This window comes from Nelumbo lutea, chromosome 2 (assembly GCF_056320005.1).
Source record: "Nelumbo lutea isolate HS-2025 chromosome 2, American lotus-T2T, whole genome shotgun sequence".
NCBI lineage: Eukaryota > Viridiplantae > Streptophyta > Magnoliopsida > Proteales > Nelumbonaceae > Nelumbo > Nelumbo lutea.
This window is the reverse complement of record NC_142685.1, coordinates 74836540-74855482: the sequence shown is the minus strand read 5'-3', so window position 1 is coordinate 74855482 and position 18943 is coordinate 74836540. Positions and strand designations below refer to the sequence as shown.

Genomic DNA, 18943 nt, shown 5'->3' with positions numbered 1-18943 from the left:
CAGCCAAGAAGAAAGAGGAAGAAAGAGGCAAGGAAAAGAAAGAGAAAGGAGGAGAAAAGGAGAGAAGAAAAGTCGGGTTCGAATTACTCTCCCATTCGACCAAACAAGTTTTTATATTATTAATATAATGGAAAAGACACATGTGCCTTATTTAAGTGATGGACACTAGTTCTAATATTATATTACAGATCAGCAACCTCAACATAAGTATAAAGACAGAAATACCCCTACACTAACAATCTTCAACAAAATATAAACCTTAAGAGAAACTCAGACAGAAAGAAAAAGAAGACATTCTTCAAGAATTGATGAGAATGGTAGGACAAGCATTAGCCAAAGCAAATAATCTAAAACATGATACATAGACTGAAATTCTCAGAACTCCAATAGAGAATATAACTAGAATAATGACCATTATTTTCACAAAGTACATTAATGAAGAAAGTCCATAATAAGATCAGAAACTGTGCCAGCAGCAGTTTCTTAATAACCGTGAATTGTGAAAACCAAATCTGCATTTCTTGAATAAAAAAGAAAATTATCAATGTAGAAAGCCAAAGCAAGCAAATGTTAACCAGATGATCTAAGCATCAGTAGGTGTAAAAGGTGATACTACAAATTCAAAATGGTCATATGCCCAATAAAAAAACAAGTAACCTTATCACATAACAACAGGAAAAGATAGAGAGACCCTATACCTTTTATAAAAAGATAAAGGCACCCTACACTACAAGAGAATGGATGGGTAACTCATAATTCAAAACAGCCATAAGCTAGCATATATCAACAAGTAACTAAACACTCTAAATTACAAATGATACCACTGGACCTGGTGTGCCCCACTCCGGTTCCCTCTTGTTCACCCCAATGGCTAGCCTGTCTCAGCTATTGGCAGACCTAGGTATGCAACCGAACGAGCAGTTCAGATTGGTAACCAGTGCGAGTGCCATAGCTTCTATTATTTTGTTTCTTGAACACCAAGGGCCTTCAGCTTTGATTGAAACCAGTTAATCACCATTTGACAATCTCCTTCCACAGACCAGGTCTCAGAACAGATCTCTCATAATGGCTGAGAGGGCATAGTGGAGGGGTTTAACCCTGTTGCAGCTAAGACTTTCACTTTGGAGAAGGGCTTAGAGGAAGGGGCAGAACAGGCCTTTGTTCTGATTTGGTTGACGCTGTTTCCTCGGAAGTGAAAGGTTAGAGGAGGGGAGAAGAAACAGATGTGAAACCAGGATTTCTCAGGGCCCAAAGTGTACAACAGGAAGATGAGACTCATCAGATTGATAAAGCTGCTGACCTAACTAAGGTTATGGACACAGCTGTGGATGTAGGTGAAGCTTTTTCTTGCCTCTCTCGAATGACTTCTGGTCACTCTCCTTTGTACTTTCTTTTTTCATTTCTTGATAAATTTTATTTTATTACCAAAAAAAAATCACCATGAAAAGGAATATCATGAATTCTGCAAAGGATTTAATATTTGGAGCAAAGAACATAAATTTAGTATCTTGATCCAGCAAAGGCCACCATTTTATACACCATTTTAAGGTACAAAGAGATTTTACTTGTTCAGATATGAATGTTCAATCTTGTGATCAATTCTAGTTAAACATGAAAGCAATATTAGATCTTCCCATTTAGTCAGCAGAATGCAGATCAGAAATCAGTGTAACCTTTTTTTTTTTGTGAAGAGTAATAATAAATTTTTTAATAAAATAAAAGGATTACTAAAGGAGGTGACAAGATGGCACCTTGACAAAAAATCATGAAAAAATATTAAAGACTTACAATTCTGGATGTTAAAGACTGTTACAATTTGGGATCAGTGTAACCTTAGGAGAGTTTAATATTGTCTACTGAATTCTGTGAAGGGTTTGATATTTGGAATAGGAGCATATATTTAGTATCTTGATCCAGCAAAGGCCACCATTTTAAGGTAAAAAGAGATTTTACTTGTTAAGATATAAATGTTCAGTCATGTGATCATTTCTAGTTAAACATGAAAGCAATATTAGACCTTCTAACTTGGTTGGCAGAATGAAGATCATAAATCAGTGTAACATAAGGAGAGTTTACTTGTTAAGATATATCACACCTCACTTGGACAGCAGAATAGAGATCATAAATCAGTGTAACGTTCAATATTGTCTACTGTAGTCAATAAATGATTGAAACCAAAGAGAAATTAAGAGAGTTTAATCGATTACATAAATACCGGTCATAAGGCTCATGGTTGGCATTGAAAGATAAAATAGTTCAACCATGAGAAATAGGTGAAGTAGGTTTCTGGTTGGCTGGTTTTTTAATGAACAATTAAAACTCATCAGATCAACCCTTGGCTGCTGGAGGGCTGAATTGTGGATTCCCCTACGAATAGTTCAGATCTGAGTCTGGACTAAACAAGAAATCACTATGCCCCAAAAGACCACCTTACGAAAATGAAATCAGCAAAATTGTGAAATCAAATAACAAAGAAATAAACACCTTGAAAATTGTGGTGTTTTTCATCAAAGAAGAAATAACCACCTTAGCTCCAAGAATCTTCCTACACTATGAAGATTACATGAGAGACATCAAGTAAAATCAAATCAAATTCAATACTACTGCCCTAACTAATTGATAATTCTGTCAACCTTCTTAACAATGATGTACATTCGCCAATAGTCTGAATTTGATTCATAATTTTATTAATACATATTTGATGCAGAAAAAACAAATCAGGATCCATATTAATGAGTGTTTGGCAAAAGTTTTAGTGCCACCGGCCAACCTGATGAAACCCTCCTCCTTTATCTGGGCTTGGGACTGACAATGTAAGACATGCTCACACTAGCAAAGTTAGGGGTAAACCAAAAAGGACATGGGTAGTAGTAAGAAACGGTTAAGCACTAATGATTTAATGTTGGATATGGTTTTAAATAGAATGGATTGGAGAAGCAGGTTTTATGTAGCCAACCCCATATAGTTGGGATAAGGCATGGATGATGATGATAACATTTGATGCAGAAACGCATTAGAATGTTCCAATAAACTAAAGTGTCAAAGGCATTATTTGGAAATTAAAGATGCATGACAAATCAGTAAGAAATAACAAAAAGAAATCAATCTAGTATCCAACATTATGAGCAGAAATACCAGCTTGCTCTCCAATGCTGCCATCTTTTGGAGTTGTTCTATCTCCAATTGCTCTATTTTCCACATCAACTACATTAAACGCATTAGGGAACATGAGTACAGAATAAACAAATAACCAAACTAGAGAGACAAAGTTAACAGATAACAAAGCATTAATAACCTTAGATATGATGAAATGAGGATCAGTGGAGTTAAATGGACATTCTCTATTCTCTTCTGAAACCTGTTGCTCATCTGAAAAGCATTCACCCTCTGAATGCTTGTCATTTACCATAGAAGGACCAGCAATATCTTCAACATTTTCCTTTGGAGAAGAATTGCGACGTTCACGAGTTTTGGATATTTCAAGTAGCCTACGGTATACCTCTTCCTGTTTTTCAAAATTTTCCTCAACAACCCCATCTTTGTGTTCTTCTAGTGACTCGCTTACATCATCCAAGGAAGATGCAGCACCTGATTGCCAGGATTCCATGTTAAACTGATCTGATTGACCTACATCCATCTCTGAAGTTGGTGTTATAGAGCCATCGTCTCCACGAGTTCTAATAGGATTTGAAAGGACCATTGGCAAAGTGTTCCAGTTGACAGAACTGTTCGGTAAGGTAGTACTACCTTGGACCGGTGATGAAGAAAATAATGCAATCAAATCTCTTGTCTGTTTGTGGTCCAGCTCAAAATAGAAGTGGCTCGAACTGTAATAGTTATCCTCAATTATCCGTTTAAACTGCCCTTCTGTCAGTGCTTGGCACAGCAACCTGACATGGACGCGAACCTAATAAAATAGAGGGAGGGAGAGAAAAATAGTAATACAATTATCCATTGTTTCAAATGCATCCATTATTCCTAAATGGAAAACTTCGAGTAAATTAGAAATAACACAATGCATGCCTACCTGTGCAGGATACGGGCTTCTCTGAGACCCATCAGTCCAGCCATATGGATTGATATTCATCTGCCCTTGGCATGCAGCCTCAAAAATACCATGTAATTTCCTATCAGAATAATTGAAAAGAAACAAGGGTAGGCCGGGTTCAACATTCCTCACGTACGAAATATGTTGAGCCGGCAATCCTGTGAAAGAGTCGAGTACTTCATGAATTCATGATGCCAAGATTTATACATAAATGAATAATAAACATCTGTCAATACATTCCACCGAGTAAAAAGAAGTCGATGTGGGCATTGAATTGAAGAAAACCACAAACCGAAATACAAGAGCACGAATTGTAACCAGAAAACAGGATGGTTGAACACAGTGATAAAAGTTCATGAGTAACAGGTAAAAATTTCACGAATCCTGGAAACCTAATTTACAAAAAAATATATATCACGATCTAGAAGTCTCAATGAGTAAAAATCAACATGGATATTCAAAAAAAATCACAAGACCAACTGCAAGAGCACGAAACGCAAACGTTACCACGAAATAATCATTACAGAACCTCAAATGGAGATTAGGAAAGTTAAAGAACTAACCAAACAACTGCATTGCCAGGCACTCCTTCATCGTAGCATGAGTACAACCAAATATCAACCCACCAATGTCTCCTTTCCTCAACCCACGAGCAGAAGCACTAGAGTTTGCACCGACCGATAATGGACCTTTCCCTCTCTCGTGGTTCAACGTAAATGTTTGTGTTTTCCTTCCAGCTCCCATTGTAACCTCCCCACTTCACCAGATTGCAGAGCCAAGACTCAAGAGTCTCAGAGGGAGTGGAGAGAGTTTCATGAAGCGCGAAAAGCCCCGGAAAAGATTCGCCTCAAAATGATATATAGAAAGTACATTATACAGGAAGTTACAGGCACGTAATTAATGATCGCTTTTGGGATATCAAATCAGCCCCCCACAAGATTGCACCTTACAAGAACATCCCACCGGGTATTATAAACATCTCTCGATCATGACATCTTCGTTTCCCCACCTGTATTGGAAATATCTCTCATGATGACATGTTCATTTCTGATGTTTCATCAGAAAATATACTCAATATATGGCGAAGATGTGCTGGAGAAGAAGTGGGGGCTGATTTGAACTCGCTTTTGAATAACTGCCACCAGAATAATGGATTATAGACCATTAGATCAGTCCGAGTAATGAAGACGGCGATATGATCTTTTCTCTTGATAGTCGGCACCCAATACCGAGTATGATCCTTACAAGCTGTTTTAAACTTTGAATTATTTATTAATGCTAGCTAAACAACAAGAATATGCACTGTTCGGTTCTTCAATAGAGAAATGGTGGGACCGGCAAGAATATTAGTTGCAGCCCTGAGCCCTTTCCTTTTCTCCAAACCCCCCTTCCTCAACTCTCTCATTTGTCCTTTCCCCTTCTACCACTCCTAGTCCTACTCTTCAATTCATGTTGAAGAAAAATTTACAAGTAAATTTTGCCTATTGTTACCTTGGTGGCAAATTTTAAAATGCGAAAATTCAATTCCCAAACTTTTAAAATGTGTAAATTTAATACCTATCTTTAATTGGCCATTATGTAGCATTTGAAAATATATAAATGCCTTTCTAATGTCATCTTATTTTTTATCAACCATCCAAACATTAATAAAAATGAATAATCTCAAATCTTTGCCTCTTATATTCAAAAAAGCCGAGGTCATTTTTTTAATAGAAGAGGCAAAGATTTGGGACTATTCATTTTTTGTCAACATTTGAGTGGTTGATAAGGAGAATTAGATGACACTAAATGACATTTGTATCTTTTCAAACGCCACTTAATGGTGGATTAACGGCAATTACTGGATTGACATGTTTTGAAAGTTCATATATTGAGTTCTTATGTTTTAAAGTTCGGGGACCAAAGTAGCACTAGGCCCAAATACAGTGTACTAATTAGGAATTTTCCCTTTATATAAAGAAAAAAGAGGGTTAGACTTAAAAATCAATGATTCTAAATCGTGATATAATGAAAAACTACCCATAATAGGACTCCTCCTTTCCTAACCCATTTGTATCTTCTCCTAACACATTACTAATCTTTCTCTTCCAACTAAATCATGCAAATTGAAAGTATAACTTCAATATAGAGGAGGAGCAACATCTTCCCGTCGTTTCAATGTGGAAAAACATAGGCCTCGTTCGATGCATCTTTCAATTAGGTTTGTCGTCTTCTCCGTTTGGTTCATAGTAGATCTAACTGCTAAAAGACAATGCGTCAAAAAGACACGAGAAGCCCAAAATAGGCAATTTTCAGGAAGCTCCAAATGGAGCTTTTGCATTTTTTCTATTCATCTCTGCATAGAAAGACGTGTAAAAAGACATTCCTTAGCCAAACGGACTTTAGGCTGCTTGGATCTTAATGCAAAAGCTCAATGCATCATTTGATTGTCAAAGCTACCAAAAGATCTTCCCAAAAGGACTTACCAGATGGCTCCATACTCTATCCCCCCCCCCATGCAATGACGACAATGTGTTTTTATTACTTTTTTCCTCTTGACATGCCTTTCTTTCTTATATTTCTCATTTCTTTATTATATTTTTATTTTTTCTTGAAAATAGGTAGAGAATAAACTTTCATTTCTATGCAAAGTTGGAGTTGATTGGTCTAAGAGGAATAACGTTGTTGTTTATTGAGGAGTTCAGGACCAGGACCAAAGTATTGGTATCAAGTGCCATATCGAACAACTGGGCTATGGATATGGATACGAATATGAAGAAATATATATAGAAATGCTTGGATACATTAAGAAAATGTATACAAATTCTATAAATATATTCATAACATTAAGTTTAATATCAAAATAGCTACAAATGATTTATAAATACATAGAAATTATATATTTTAATGGTATATATGAAGAAATATATTACAATTAATATAGTGGGCATAAAATTCCTACAATTTTATTGATAATGCATCAATCAAAAGTCTAAGACACATATTATATAGATTTATTCAAATTAATACATGTACAAAGCCATTATTATTTTATATTCTTTTAAAGTCTAAGGCACAAAAACTATAAAAATAATATATTTGAATTAATATATCATTTCCATTTTACTATTTTTAATTTTTAACATTAACAAAAAAATAATTCTCAAATGTTTGTTAAACAATATTTTCATTTTTGTAAACATTAAATATGTAATTATAAAAATAAAAACAAAATATCAATTAATAATTTATAAAAATATATAATCTTAACATAAAATATATCAAACCTATTAAAATTTTAAAGATACATGTCATGTGAAAATTCATAAATTCTAATTACTAAAATAATCATTTCATTATTAATATTTGTATTTTTATAAAGTTTTTTAAAGTAAACAATTTAATTTTTTTAACATAAATGTAGATGAATGGATTTTATATCTTCAATTCATATTATATTTTTGAATATTTTGTAAACAATATTTTTATTTTCGTAAATAATAAATACATTGTTATTTAAGGCAAATTAAAATATTAATTAATATTTTATAAAAAATTAAGATACATGTCATGTGCAAATTTATAAATTTAAGTATTAAAATCATTATTATATTATTCATATTTTATTTGTATAAATTTCTTAAAATTAAAAATAATATTTGATATAAATGTGATTTTATAGCTTATATATTCCATTGGTTTATATAATATGAATTTTGAATATTAATCTTTGTAATTTGTTGTTGGAGTTGTTCAACATATTGAAATGATCATCCAATGATCGTATTGTTCCAAAAATAGTAACAATAAGAAAGGTAGAAATTAAAAAATTCACTAAACCCTAATGCTAAAACCGAAGACATGAGAAAACCGATTTTTCTCATAGGACCGAATGGGTTCTTAGACCATTTGTGCTAAAATCCACAAATGCAAAATTCGAAGTGGTGTTCACACCCAAGCTTGAATCCTCCCAGTAACTTTACAACAAGTTGAAGATGGTGCAACTTTATATTTGCAATCTTGGATTTCTTCTTCAAGAAGTATAACAACAAAAGTCCAACCTTTGTCACATTTTTTGGTGGTTTTCTTGTCCCCAAACAAGGCTAGAGTAGTGCTTGAACCAATGAATATAAGCTCTAGTCAAATAAGGTGCAAAACCACCCCAATTTAAATGTCTCTCAATTGAGATTGGGGGAGGGGGGGGGGGGGGGGGGACGAATGCAAGTAATAGGGAGAACAAAGCATGGTTTGATCCCTTCTCATTTATAGACTTTGGAGGGTGCAAGAGCCTTCTCCTAATCTATTTACATTTTCTAATTCAATTAAGATAAGATTAAAAAGAGTCCAAGTCTCTTAAATTAGCCATTAGATTGGAATCTATCACCTAGTTAAATCCTAGTCTTACTAAACTTATCTATCACATAGTTTGACTAGTACTCCTACGTAAAACTCTTAATTATCCACTAGTACTTTATTATTTTTGAAAAATATTTATCCATTTAGGAGATTACAGGTTCTTTGGTGTGGGGCCTCTAACTTAATGGGAGAGCCAACATGTCACATGCTTCATACAAGCTAGTGGGATCGGCCACATAAGTTTTAATTAGCTATTATAGGCAAATTCGACTTTAACTATCATGGACTTAAATGAGCATGCACGTCCAGTGTCTAAACACTTAAAACACTTGAAACCATACTAGCATAAAGCCCAAGTCTATTGGTTTACTCCATTATCAATATCTCTACTATAAACACAGCGTTAAGAGAGACTTTTTCCTGCTTTATCTTTATGACATGATGTCTAACTTCCAACTCCATTGGATCTATCATTGAGGATGTAGATAATCATATTGTCGACATATTCAGAATTCCAGGGAGGAAGTTGTATAAAGTATTCTTTACATCCTAACATAGTAGTAGAACCTATAACATTGATCATCAATATACATACTACACTTAATTCTCCCAACATACCCAAATGTCTGACCCTAGAAGAATCTCATTGGTTGGTATATTAAAGATAAACAAGTCTGATGCTCAATGTGATATCAATATCAAGTCTAGGTATTAAAAGCAACACTCAATTGTTCCACTAGTCATAAAGTCCAAGAACATAATGGGTTTGGTCCAATTCAATGTTTCCAACAAAACTCATCCTCACACCTTAGGTCATAACTCGAGCTGCTGAGACCACAACTCTAATACTTTGGGTAGTGTGAGAATGACAACTTTGTCAAGATAGACTTACCCAAGTATACCCACTGGTTGTGAACTTTAAAGTCAACATTATAACAATTATGAGGTCTCATACATAATATTTATATGAACTAAGGGTATGAGGCGGAACAACCCAATAACACATGAAATAAACATTCTTTTATTCATAACAAAAGTATGTACAACACATCAATATGAACTGAGGGCATATACACTAACACATGTGTATGTTAATTTTTTTGGATTACATGTAGACATTATTTTAATAAAAGATAATTTATTCCACTCATTGTCATGAAATAAAAGGTGGCTTGGTAAAGATGCATATAACTGTAGGTATTGATCATCTTGGGTTCTTAGGTTCGAATCATGCTAGCCTTGTTTTTTATAGTGTGCACATTATCAATTTAGGTTTCAACATGCTTTCTTATCGGTGCCTATCAGACCGTACTAGACGATACAATGTTGTATTGGACCAATACACACGATCGATAGGATGCACTTAGCATATCTTGTATTGGATCATATCGATATTTTAATCCGTTGTTCAGGATTTTGCTAAGGCATGTAAGGCTCTTTTGAAGAATGGCGTGACATTAATCCATAGTTGGTTTTCTTGAATTTGTTTTATGATCTTTGTTTGTTCACATTTTGCAGGGTTTTATTGAAGCATGTGATGGCTTTGTTGAAGGTGCAACCTTATGAAATCATCATGATTTCTTCTTACTTTCAACTAGGTATTTCTAATTTACAGGGTTTTCATATGATGATTGTAGATGGATTATTGGGGTAGATGTGTGCTTATGAGGTTGATTTTAATATGGTACTCTACTATGCTTTGGTGTTACCGTTTTGATTTTTTTTAGATTCTTTTAATTTACTTTTTGTTTAATACATGGGATTCCATTGATGTGGTCTTATGATCTAAGGAAGTTGCAAGTTGTTCGATTGCTTCTTTTATTAAATCTAGGAGAACATGGTTTTAACATTTGGGTTATTCGATGGGTTTGAATAAACCACATGTTATGTTCCTTGCAAAACAAAGAGTTGTTTTGCAACAATTAATTTGATTGTTATTTTTATAATTAATTTCCTTTTGTTATGTTCTTCAATGTATTTTGTTTAATTTTCTTGCTATGGTTAGATATTAAATTTTGAATGACAATTGTAATGACTTTTATGATGGTTCTATACTACCTTAGTCTTACCATTAAATTTGGCACCATAAAGTCTCACTTATATTTTGATGGGAAAGTATGGATGGTCTTAATTTAGAATTCTTAATTCCCAGCCCATCGCTAGTATCAGCACCTGATTTTGCTCGGCCCTCTGTCTGAACCCCCAATTCACCCTCGAACACTGATCAAACCATTTTGACCTTGCCGAAACCTAAAGAATCCAATGAACCAAAATCTCAACCCCCAAATCCCTAAAATCCATTGTCGAACCCCACCTTATACCTATATTACCAAAATACCTCTTTGACTAATTACCAAAATACCCCTGACCAAATTCCCCAAAAAAAACTATCCTTCTAAAATGACCAAGACACCCTTTACTAGGTTACCCGAATTACCCCTTTGACCAATTCCTAAATTACCCCTAACCTAATTCCCAAAATACCCCTCCTTATAAATTACCAACATACCCCTTATTTCAAAATTACCGAAATACCCTTCATTTGCCCATTCTCTCCAAATGCCCAAAATACCCCCAATCAAATTCCTAAATTACCCCCCTTGACCAAATTCCCAAAATACCCTTGAACAAGTTACCCAAGTTACCCAAATTACCCCGACCTAATTCCCAAGTTACCAAAATACCCCAAACCTAATTCCCAAATTACCCCTCATTCCAAAATTACCAAAATCCTCCTTATTTTCCAAATTACCAGAATACCCCTTTCCAAACCCCAAATTACCAAAATGCCCTTCACTCACCAAATTCTCAAATCATTCCTTTCAAAATTACCTAAAATACCCCTTACCCAAATGTGACCCTAAATGCACCCTTTCAAGCCCTAATTGTCGAGTTAACCTAAAAGATCCCATGTACCTTAAAGATTTTTGTAAAAGCAACCCTTCCCTTCCCTTTCCTTATAAATAGGAAGTACCATTCCCAAGAGAGTGGGGAGAGGTCAAAGGAGAGGAGTTTGGAAGGGGGAGCTCTCAGTGGTTCTCCTTTAGAGAGGCTATCGAACTGAGAGCAGAGAGTTTGAAGAGTGAGAGAGAGTGAGAGAGAGAGAAAGAGGTCAAGCAAGAGAAGTTTCAAGAGAGATAGAGAGCGAGAGGAAGAAAGAAGCGAGTGAGTGTTCTCCCATTTTTCCAATAAAGAGAGAGAGAGAGAGAGAGAGAGAGAGAGCTGAGAATGTGATAGTGGAAAGTCCGTTATTTTTGTGTTTTCACATGTGTTAATCAAATATTTGAAAAATTTGTTGTTTTTTCATGTTATTTTACTTATTTATTGCATATATGTGACAATAAATAATAGGAAAATTAGATGTGGGTTCTAAACCCAACCCACATTACCCTTGAATGCAAGGAGGATAGGGTTGGGGAGGGTTTTGCATTGTCATGTGTGGAAAGGGTTTGGATTCTTAAATCTCGATTTTGGGGTGGGTATGGGTTGGGAGGTTTAGGGAGGTATGTAGGGTATAGAATTTACAAAACCCTCTCGTAACTCGCCTGTTGTCATTCTTATTTATGAATTTATTGTTAATGTGTTTACTAAATTCACATATATTGTGAATGGACTCAAATCCATTCAAAAAAATCTTTTATTAGAAAGAGAAAATGAGAAAAATTTTAAGATCTCTTTTAAAGGAATGGGAAATTAAAGTTAATAGTCACCAAAGAATCAAGAAGCTTCAACTTTATGCATATTGATGAGTTGATTGGGCCTCTCCTTACCTATGATATGAGATTGAATGAGAAAGAAGAGGAAGATGGCTACAACAAATTTTCTATTTAACTTTTTTTTTTATCTTTGTCAAAATATTTTTAATTTAGTCAAGTGAACTTAGATTAATTAACTAATTTTTTTTAATATTCTTTCTAATATTACTACTAACATAATTGTTATACTTTTTCATTTTTTTCTATACTTTTGATATTATACTAGCAATCTTTTTTAAAATATTTTTCTAATTTGTTTTTGATGATTTTAATTATTTTTTGATATAGAATTAACCTTTTAAGATTTTTTATTTATGGTAGTGAGATTTTAATGTAAGAAAATGAAGAATAAATGTTTTTCTTTAGAAATCTAATGAAGTTGTTAATGTTATTTTTTCTTTTAAGAAAATTAATGCAAATTTTCTACTAGTTCATTTTTTCTATTGAATGTATGAAGAGAGAGGGAAGTTATGCACTTATGTGTGACCTGATGTCATAATTGAAGCTAGAGGTGTAAAGTGGGCCATGCCGGGGGTCGGCCCGGCATGGCCCACGGCCCAGGCCCGTGCCGTGCTGTGGGCTTGGGCCAAGCCAGGCTACAGCCGTGCTGGGCTAGGCCATAGGGTAGACCTTGGGCCTGAGCCGAACCGGACTAGACTGAATGGATTACGATTACCCAAAAAATAAATAAATAAAACAATTCAAATAGGAATTTTATTTCATTTAAATTTGAATGATACAAATTAAAAAGTATACAAATATTGAAATATATAGAGGTGTAAATCAGGTCGTGCTGCTTGCGGCCCAGCATGATAATCCATGGGCCATGCCAAGCCCGACATGATCATGTAAGCTGTGTTAGGCCTGGGGTTTTAGGTCCACGGACCAGCACGACACGACACAACCGAGCGGGCCATGCCATCTACGGTTTGCGAGATGGTACAACCCATATATATTTATTTTATACATATTTTATATATTTATATTATATATATTTTATATAATATTATATAAATTATAATTATATAATAAATTATTAATAAAATAAATGTTTTTTTATTTTACTATACTAATTTATCTAATTATTGTATATCTAAGCAATTGTATACACAAAATTCATATAAAATTAAAATTTTAAGTTTTTTATCATTTTTTTAAATAAATAGCTTTGGCCCGATGCACGACCCGACCTGCCCCAAGGCTCGGCCCATGGGCTAGCCCAGCATGAGCCTGGGCCATGGGCCATGTCGAGTCAACCCCTAAATTTTTCACTAGGGAGGGCAGCATGACCCACACTTTGTGCGAGACGTCCACAGGCTGTGTCGTGTTGGCCTGACATGACCCACTTTACACCTATAGAAATATACAATGGTTGGATACTTCATACTTAGATGAATGAAGTATGAAATTGAATAAATTAATAAAATATAAAAATACAATATAGTTACAAATTAAAAATACAAAATTACATTAATAGCAAATAAATAAAATTAAATTAAAACAGAATTTACAATAATTTGAAAAAAATAAAAAAATGTTATACAACTAGTCAACTATTGTTCATGAATCATGAATTTCATCATCTACTTCAGGTGAAATATCCAATGTATGTAGTAGTATCATGCCCTCCTTTGTCTGGTAATTGTAAAGTTGTAATCTATCTTCTACATGACTTCATCTAGCCAACCCTAGTACAGTGGTACTTGCACTAAAACAAGACTCAATGAAACTGTAGCCTATAGACACTAGAGGGGTTAGTAGATCATAGATCGCATGCTATGGTGGCAAGAATTGGATAATTTTTTGAATGTTCACTCAATCACTCCACCATGCTAAAATATCAAAATTATTTGTTCCCTCACCTAAACTAGAAAAAATTGCTTGTAAATAAATTAAGTTCAATAAATGAACTTGTTGTAGAAGTATTGATTTCTACCTTATACTTATTATTTCCTATTTTTTTAGATAATTAGATTCATATAAACTATATATTTCAAATACTAAATTATTAATTTATTCTTTTTTATTTCCAATTTCAATATTCATTTTTTCACAATATGTTTCAACTGAAATATCAAAACCACCTTTCCTAATCTTAGGATCTAATATTGCAGCTAAGCAATAAATGGGATAAATGTTCTTCCAATATTTTTAAAATTTATTTTCCATTATTTCAACAATTCATTTAAATTGTGGGTTATTTCTTCCTCCTTTTCATGTGTGAGAAAATGTCTACTCAAATGGCCAGTACCACCCTTGCTAAAATAGTTAAATATTTTTTTGCATTTTTGGCAAACTACCCTTTTCCCCTTCCCCTCAACATCCTCTATTTAAACTATTTTCCAAATCGGGCTACTAAATCAAGGGGTTTTGGGAAGAGCTGACCATTTTTTTAATTCTAAAAAAATAAAATTAATTTAATTGGACTTGCCCCAAATTGCCAGTTCAAAATCCCAACTTGATGTCAACGGTTAAAGCCTTTCAACGTCCAAGGCTCCAAGCCTCCCAAATTGCTAACTTGGAGAATTAGACGATCAACCAATTAGACTATCAAAGTTCACTCAGATTGCAGAGAATGTATGAGAGAGAGGGAAGAGATTAAGAGAATTGTTGAATTGGTGTGATGAGAAGAATGGTAGAGGATAAGGCTATTTATAGAAATTAAAATTAATTTAATTGCCTAAAATACCCTAAAAACTAACTATCTTTTAGTTGTTGGGAGGGGTATTTTGGTTATTGTAAAGTTATTTATAACTTTATCCAAAAAACCCCCATAAATACATAAATGCCATCTGTATAGCTGTTAGGGGGGTATTTATGTAAAAAACCACCCAAAAAGCTGAAACTAGCCATTGGGGGACTTTTTTGGGGGGGGGGGCAACGACTAGTTACGAGCCCCAGGCCATTGTGGGCCACGTCGTGCCGGCCTGTGGACTATGAACCCCCAGCCCAACACGACACGAACCATCGTGTCAGGCCTAACACGACTCGTGGGCTAATTGAAGCTTTAGGGAGGAGAGGGAGAGGGGAGAGACTAGGAGAGAGGGGTTTGTGTGGGATACCGTGTAGCTTAGAGAGAGAAATAGTTTGTGTAAGACTATTGTCATAAGTTGGGGTTGGAGAGGGAGAAAGGGGGTTTTGTGGGACCTAGTAGGGTCAGATGTTGGGTGGGGGGGAGAGAGGCATTGTGAGGGTTTTATCTTTAAAAGTATTCCATTTCTTATTTTAACATAAAAAAATCTTCTATATAAAAAGACAAATAATAGCTAACAATGAACCATGTCGATATACAATTTTGCCACATTATTTTCTAAGGCCTTGTTCATTTTTTTTTTTTGCAAAATGGGGGAGGGTAAGTTGGTGGGTTCCAAGAAAATAAATAAACCTACATTTACATTTCATTAAGTGGGCCTTACGGAAAATAACTATTCTCGAGTGGCTCATTTACCTAGGTAAGTACTATGTTCTTGAATGCTATCACTTTTTTTTTTTGGATAAAACAATCATTGTACAACTTTGACTGCATTTGGAAACAATGCAAGTGGAGTATAAATCTTGGTTCAAAGTAAATTTGCACTCTGGTTCACTTTTGCCTATGTTTGGCAACATTACATTTATGCATTGACAAATGACAGACCAATGCATATTTACATTGATAATAAGATGTAAAAGTATATCAATAAAAATAAGTAAATTTGCATTCAAATGGGCTTTTGATAAAAAAAAAAAACGCATATGCTTTATTAGAATTCATGTTTGCATCCATTACAGCTAAAAGTTTGTTTGGTAAGAAGGTAAATTTGTCAATGCAAAACTAATGGAATTTTGCAATTTATCTAAACCGTTTTACACTCTACATATTTACGCCATTTCCAAATGCATCCTTAGGGAAACACTTACTCAAATAAGTGCATTTACCGAGGTAAATGACTTGTTGAGATGGGAAAAAGGACTAAAATTACAGTCCAATCGCAATAATAATTAGAACAAACATATGACTACTTCATATTTTCAATAAGTTGCCCCTTCTTCCCAATTGCTAGTTTTATATAAATATGGCTTGTATCATATATATACTAAAAGAAAAATAGGTACGGATGGAGTGCCCGATTTGCTTAAAATGGAATCCTATAGTGTGAATGTTATATGGGCTTATGTGAAATATTTTGCTATTTTTGGCACAAATATTGTAATGTTCATGAGCATTTTCTAATTACAAGAATGCCATTATTTATCTCATTCATTTTTTACAATAATGCCATTGAAAGCAATCATTGCCTTTTTTTTTTTTATATTTATACATATGACATTGAGTTTTCATATAATTACAAGAATACTATTATTTTTCAATTTGAGTTTTTACTAATTACGCCATTGAAAGCAATGTTGCCTCTTTTATTGTGGATGCGACATTGAGTTTTCATGTAATTACAAGAGTGTCATCAACATGTAATTACAATATTGTCACAAAATTGTTTTTACTCTCTTTATTTTTCATTTATTACCCCTTCTCTCTTTAGGGTTGTCAATGGGTCGGGTTGGACCCGATGGACTTGAAATTGTTGGGTAAATTTGGTTATGATTCCTGATATATTGTCTTGATTCTTATTGAGTCAGAGCCAGTTCCACCTAGTCACTAGACCTGTTCATGGGCCGGGCCGGGCTTTCACTTGTCACTAATGAAAATATACTAGGCCCGAGCCCAAGCCCACCCCGACCAATGGGCCTGTAACTTGGGCATGAGCCTTGCCCGGGTAAAAAGCCCGAAACCCGAGCCCAAGCCTGAAGCCCGATCTAATTGAAAAAAAAAAAACAAATTTCCCTATTCAAATTAGAATTAAAAATTCAGATAGTATTTTTTTTCTATTTAAATGAACAATGGGCCTACAAGATGGTATTTTCCCCTTTCTTTTATATTTTAAAACATAATTTTACATTCTTAAATCAAAAAATTTATTCAAATGGACATAATCACATAACTAATTTTAAGTTTAATATTAGGTCGGGGTGGGCTGGGCTCGGGCTGGGCTATTTTGACAAAACTTGAGCCCTGCTCGAATTTATTGCGGGCCAGGCTTTTTGGCCCGAATTTAAGCCCGTGGGCCTATAAGCATGTTTAAGCCCGTCCGGGGGTCGGGCCGGCCCATGAACAGGTCTACTAGTCACAAATTGATTTAGACATGACTCAAGCTATATATATGTATATATATATATATATATATAATGTATAATATATTAAATAAATTAAATATTATATATAATATTTTCAATAGATTTATTATAATTAGGTCCATTAGGTTAGACTTGATTGACTTGAGAATTGATCGGTTTGGTAATGGGTCTAAAATTATAAACCCTGTCAAGTCTAGTTTAGGTTTGGGGAGTTCGGCTTCAATGAGTCAAAGTCCTTTTAAACATCATTTACAACCTTGCATTAGGAATATCTTCATACTTTTGTGCTTTGTTTCATGGGAAGATTTTCCCAATGTAAGGTTGCAAGAGGTTGTTCGAACGATGTAAGTATGGGCTTGCACTGACTGAAGCCAATCTTGGTTCCAGGTCCTTAGAAATTTTTGTTGGGTCGTTTCTAGTTCTACCTGGATGCCAACTGTTGACAACCCTATCTCTCTCTACTCCCATTACAATACTACTATTTCTAATTTTTCATCCGTCTTTATTTTCAAAATTTCATTTATCTTCAACCACTCTCTACATGAACTTTTACAAGACAATAAATGTTTTAATATATATATATATATATATATTTTTTTTTTCAATTAATTAATTAATTATTCTAATTATGTTCCTTTTAGGTAAGCCCCAAGTTGGGATTGAAGTATTGGATGAACTTTTAATATTACTTACAAGATAATAATTGCTTTTAATATATTTAATAATTAATCAATATAATTAATTAATTAATTAAGCCTTCTAATTATGTTTCATCTAAGCAAGTCCTAAGTTGGGATTGAAGTATTGGAAACTTGTGGGCTTAATGCACACTCAAGCCCAAGGCCATGCTTTAACAAAAAACCTGGGTCCAAGCCTTAACTTGGAAGTTTGTGATCCTAATGTGAGATTGGGTTGGGCTAAGGTATTGGGCCAAAGTTTGGGCTAAAAATTTGTAGGGGCAAGCCCACACTAAGTCTAAATACAAAACTTTGGATTAAGCTTAGAATTTTGGGGCCAAGCCAAGTCTTGTTATCTACATCTCTTTAACGTCTCAATCAAATTCCGTGAAACAAAATCCAACTAATATTTTAAAACATTCTTTCTTCTTTCACTTTCTCTCACTCACTAGAAGAACTCAAACCACTCCCAACCATCCCTATCCCCCAACCCTTCCAATAATATACACTTGTTAAAATGTCACAGTGCATATCATTTGTTATGTTGCTTAATTTTGCTCAAACGTATTTTTTAAAATTTTATTAATTATTTTAAAGTTATTAATTGTAATTACAAAATTAATTGTTTTAAAATTTGAATAACTAATATAATTTAAGTATTTAATTAGATTAATTAAATTAGTAATTAATTAATTTATTATATTTAATCAATTAAATTACACTATAATAATCTGATTTATTTATCCAAATAACAAACTTTAAATCTGCTTAGATAAATAAATAATCAATTAAATTACACTATAATAATCTGATTTATTTATCCAAAAAACAAACTTTAAATCTGCTTAGATAAATAAAATTACTTATTTAATGTGATATTGCATTCTTATTACTTATTAGCCCTGCAACAAGGGGCACGCCGCTAGTTATATACAAAGGTCAGGAACGGGATATTC

General features: G+C 33.9%; 1 protein-coding gene across 2 annotated transcripts in view; it reads right to left on the bottom strand.

The window, feature by feature from the left end:
- LOC148871545 (influenza virus NS1A-binding protein) overlaps window positions 1-5275 on the bottom strand; it is a 68520-nt gene extending 63245 nt beyond the window's left edge. For both annotated transcript variants that reach the window (XM_088971769.1, XM_088971768.1), the window contains exons 1-4: window positions 4612-5275; window positions 4028-4206; window positions 3296-3907; window positions 3136-3204 (exon numbers count right to left, since the gene is read on the bottom strand). In XM_088971769.1, the coding sequence (XP_088827895.1) occupies window positions 3136-3204; window positions 3296-3907; window positions 4028-4206; window positions 4612-4792 (1041 nt within the window). In that variant the 5' untranslated portion in view covers window positions 4793-5275. The remainder of the gene's footprint in view (window positions 1-3135; window positions 3205-3295; window positions 3908-4027; window positions 4207-4611) is intronic.
- Window positions 5276-18943: the final 13668 nt, after the last annotated feature.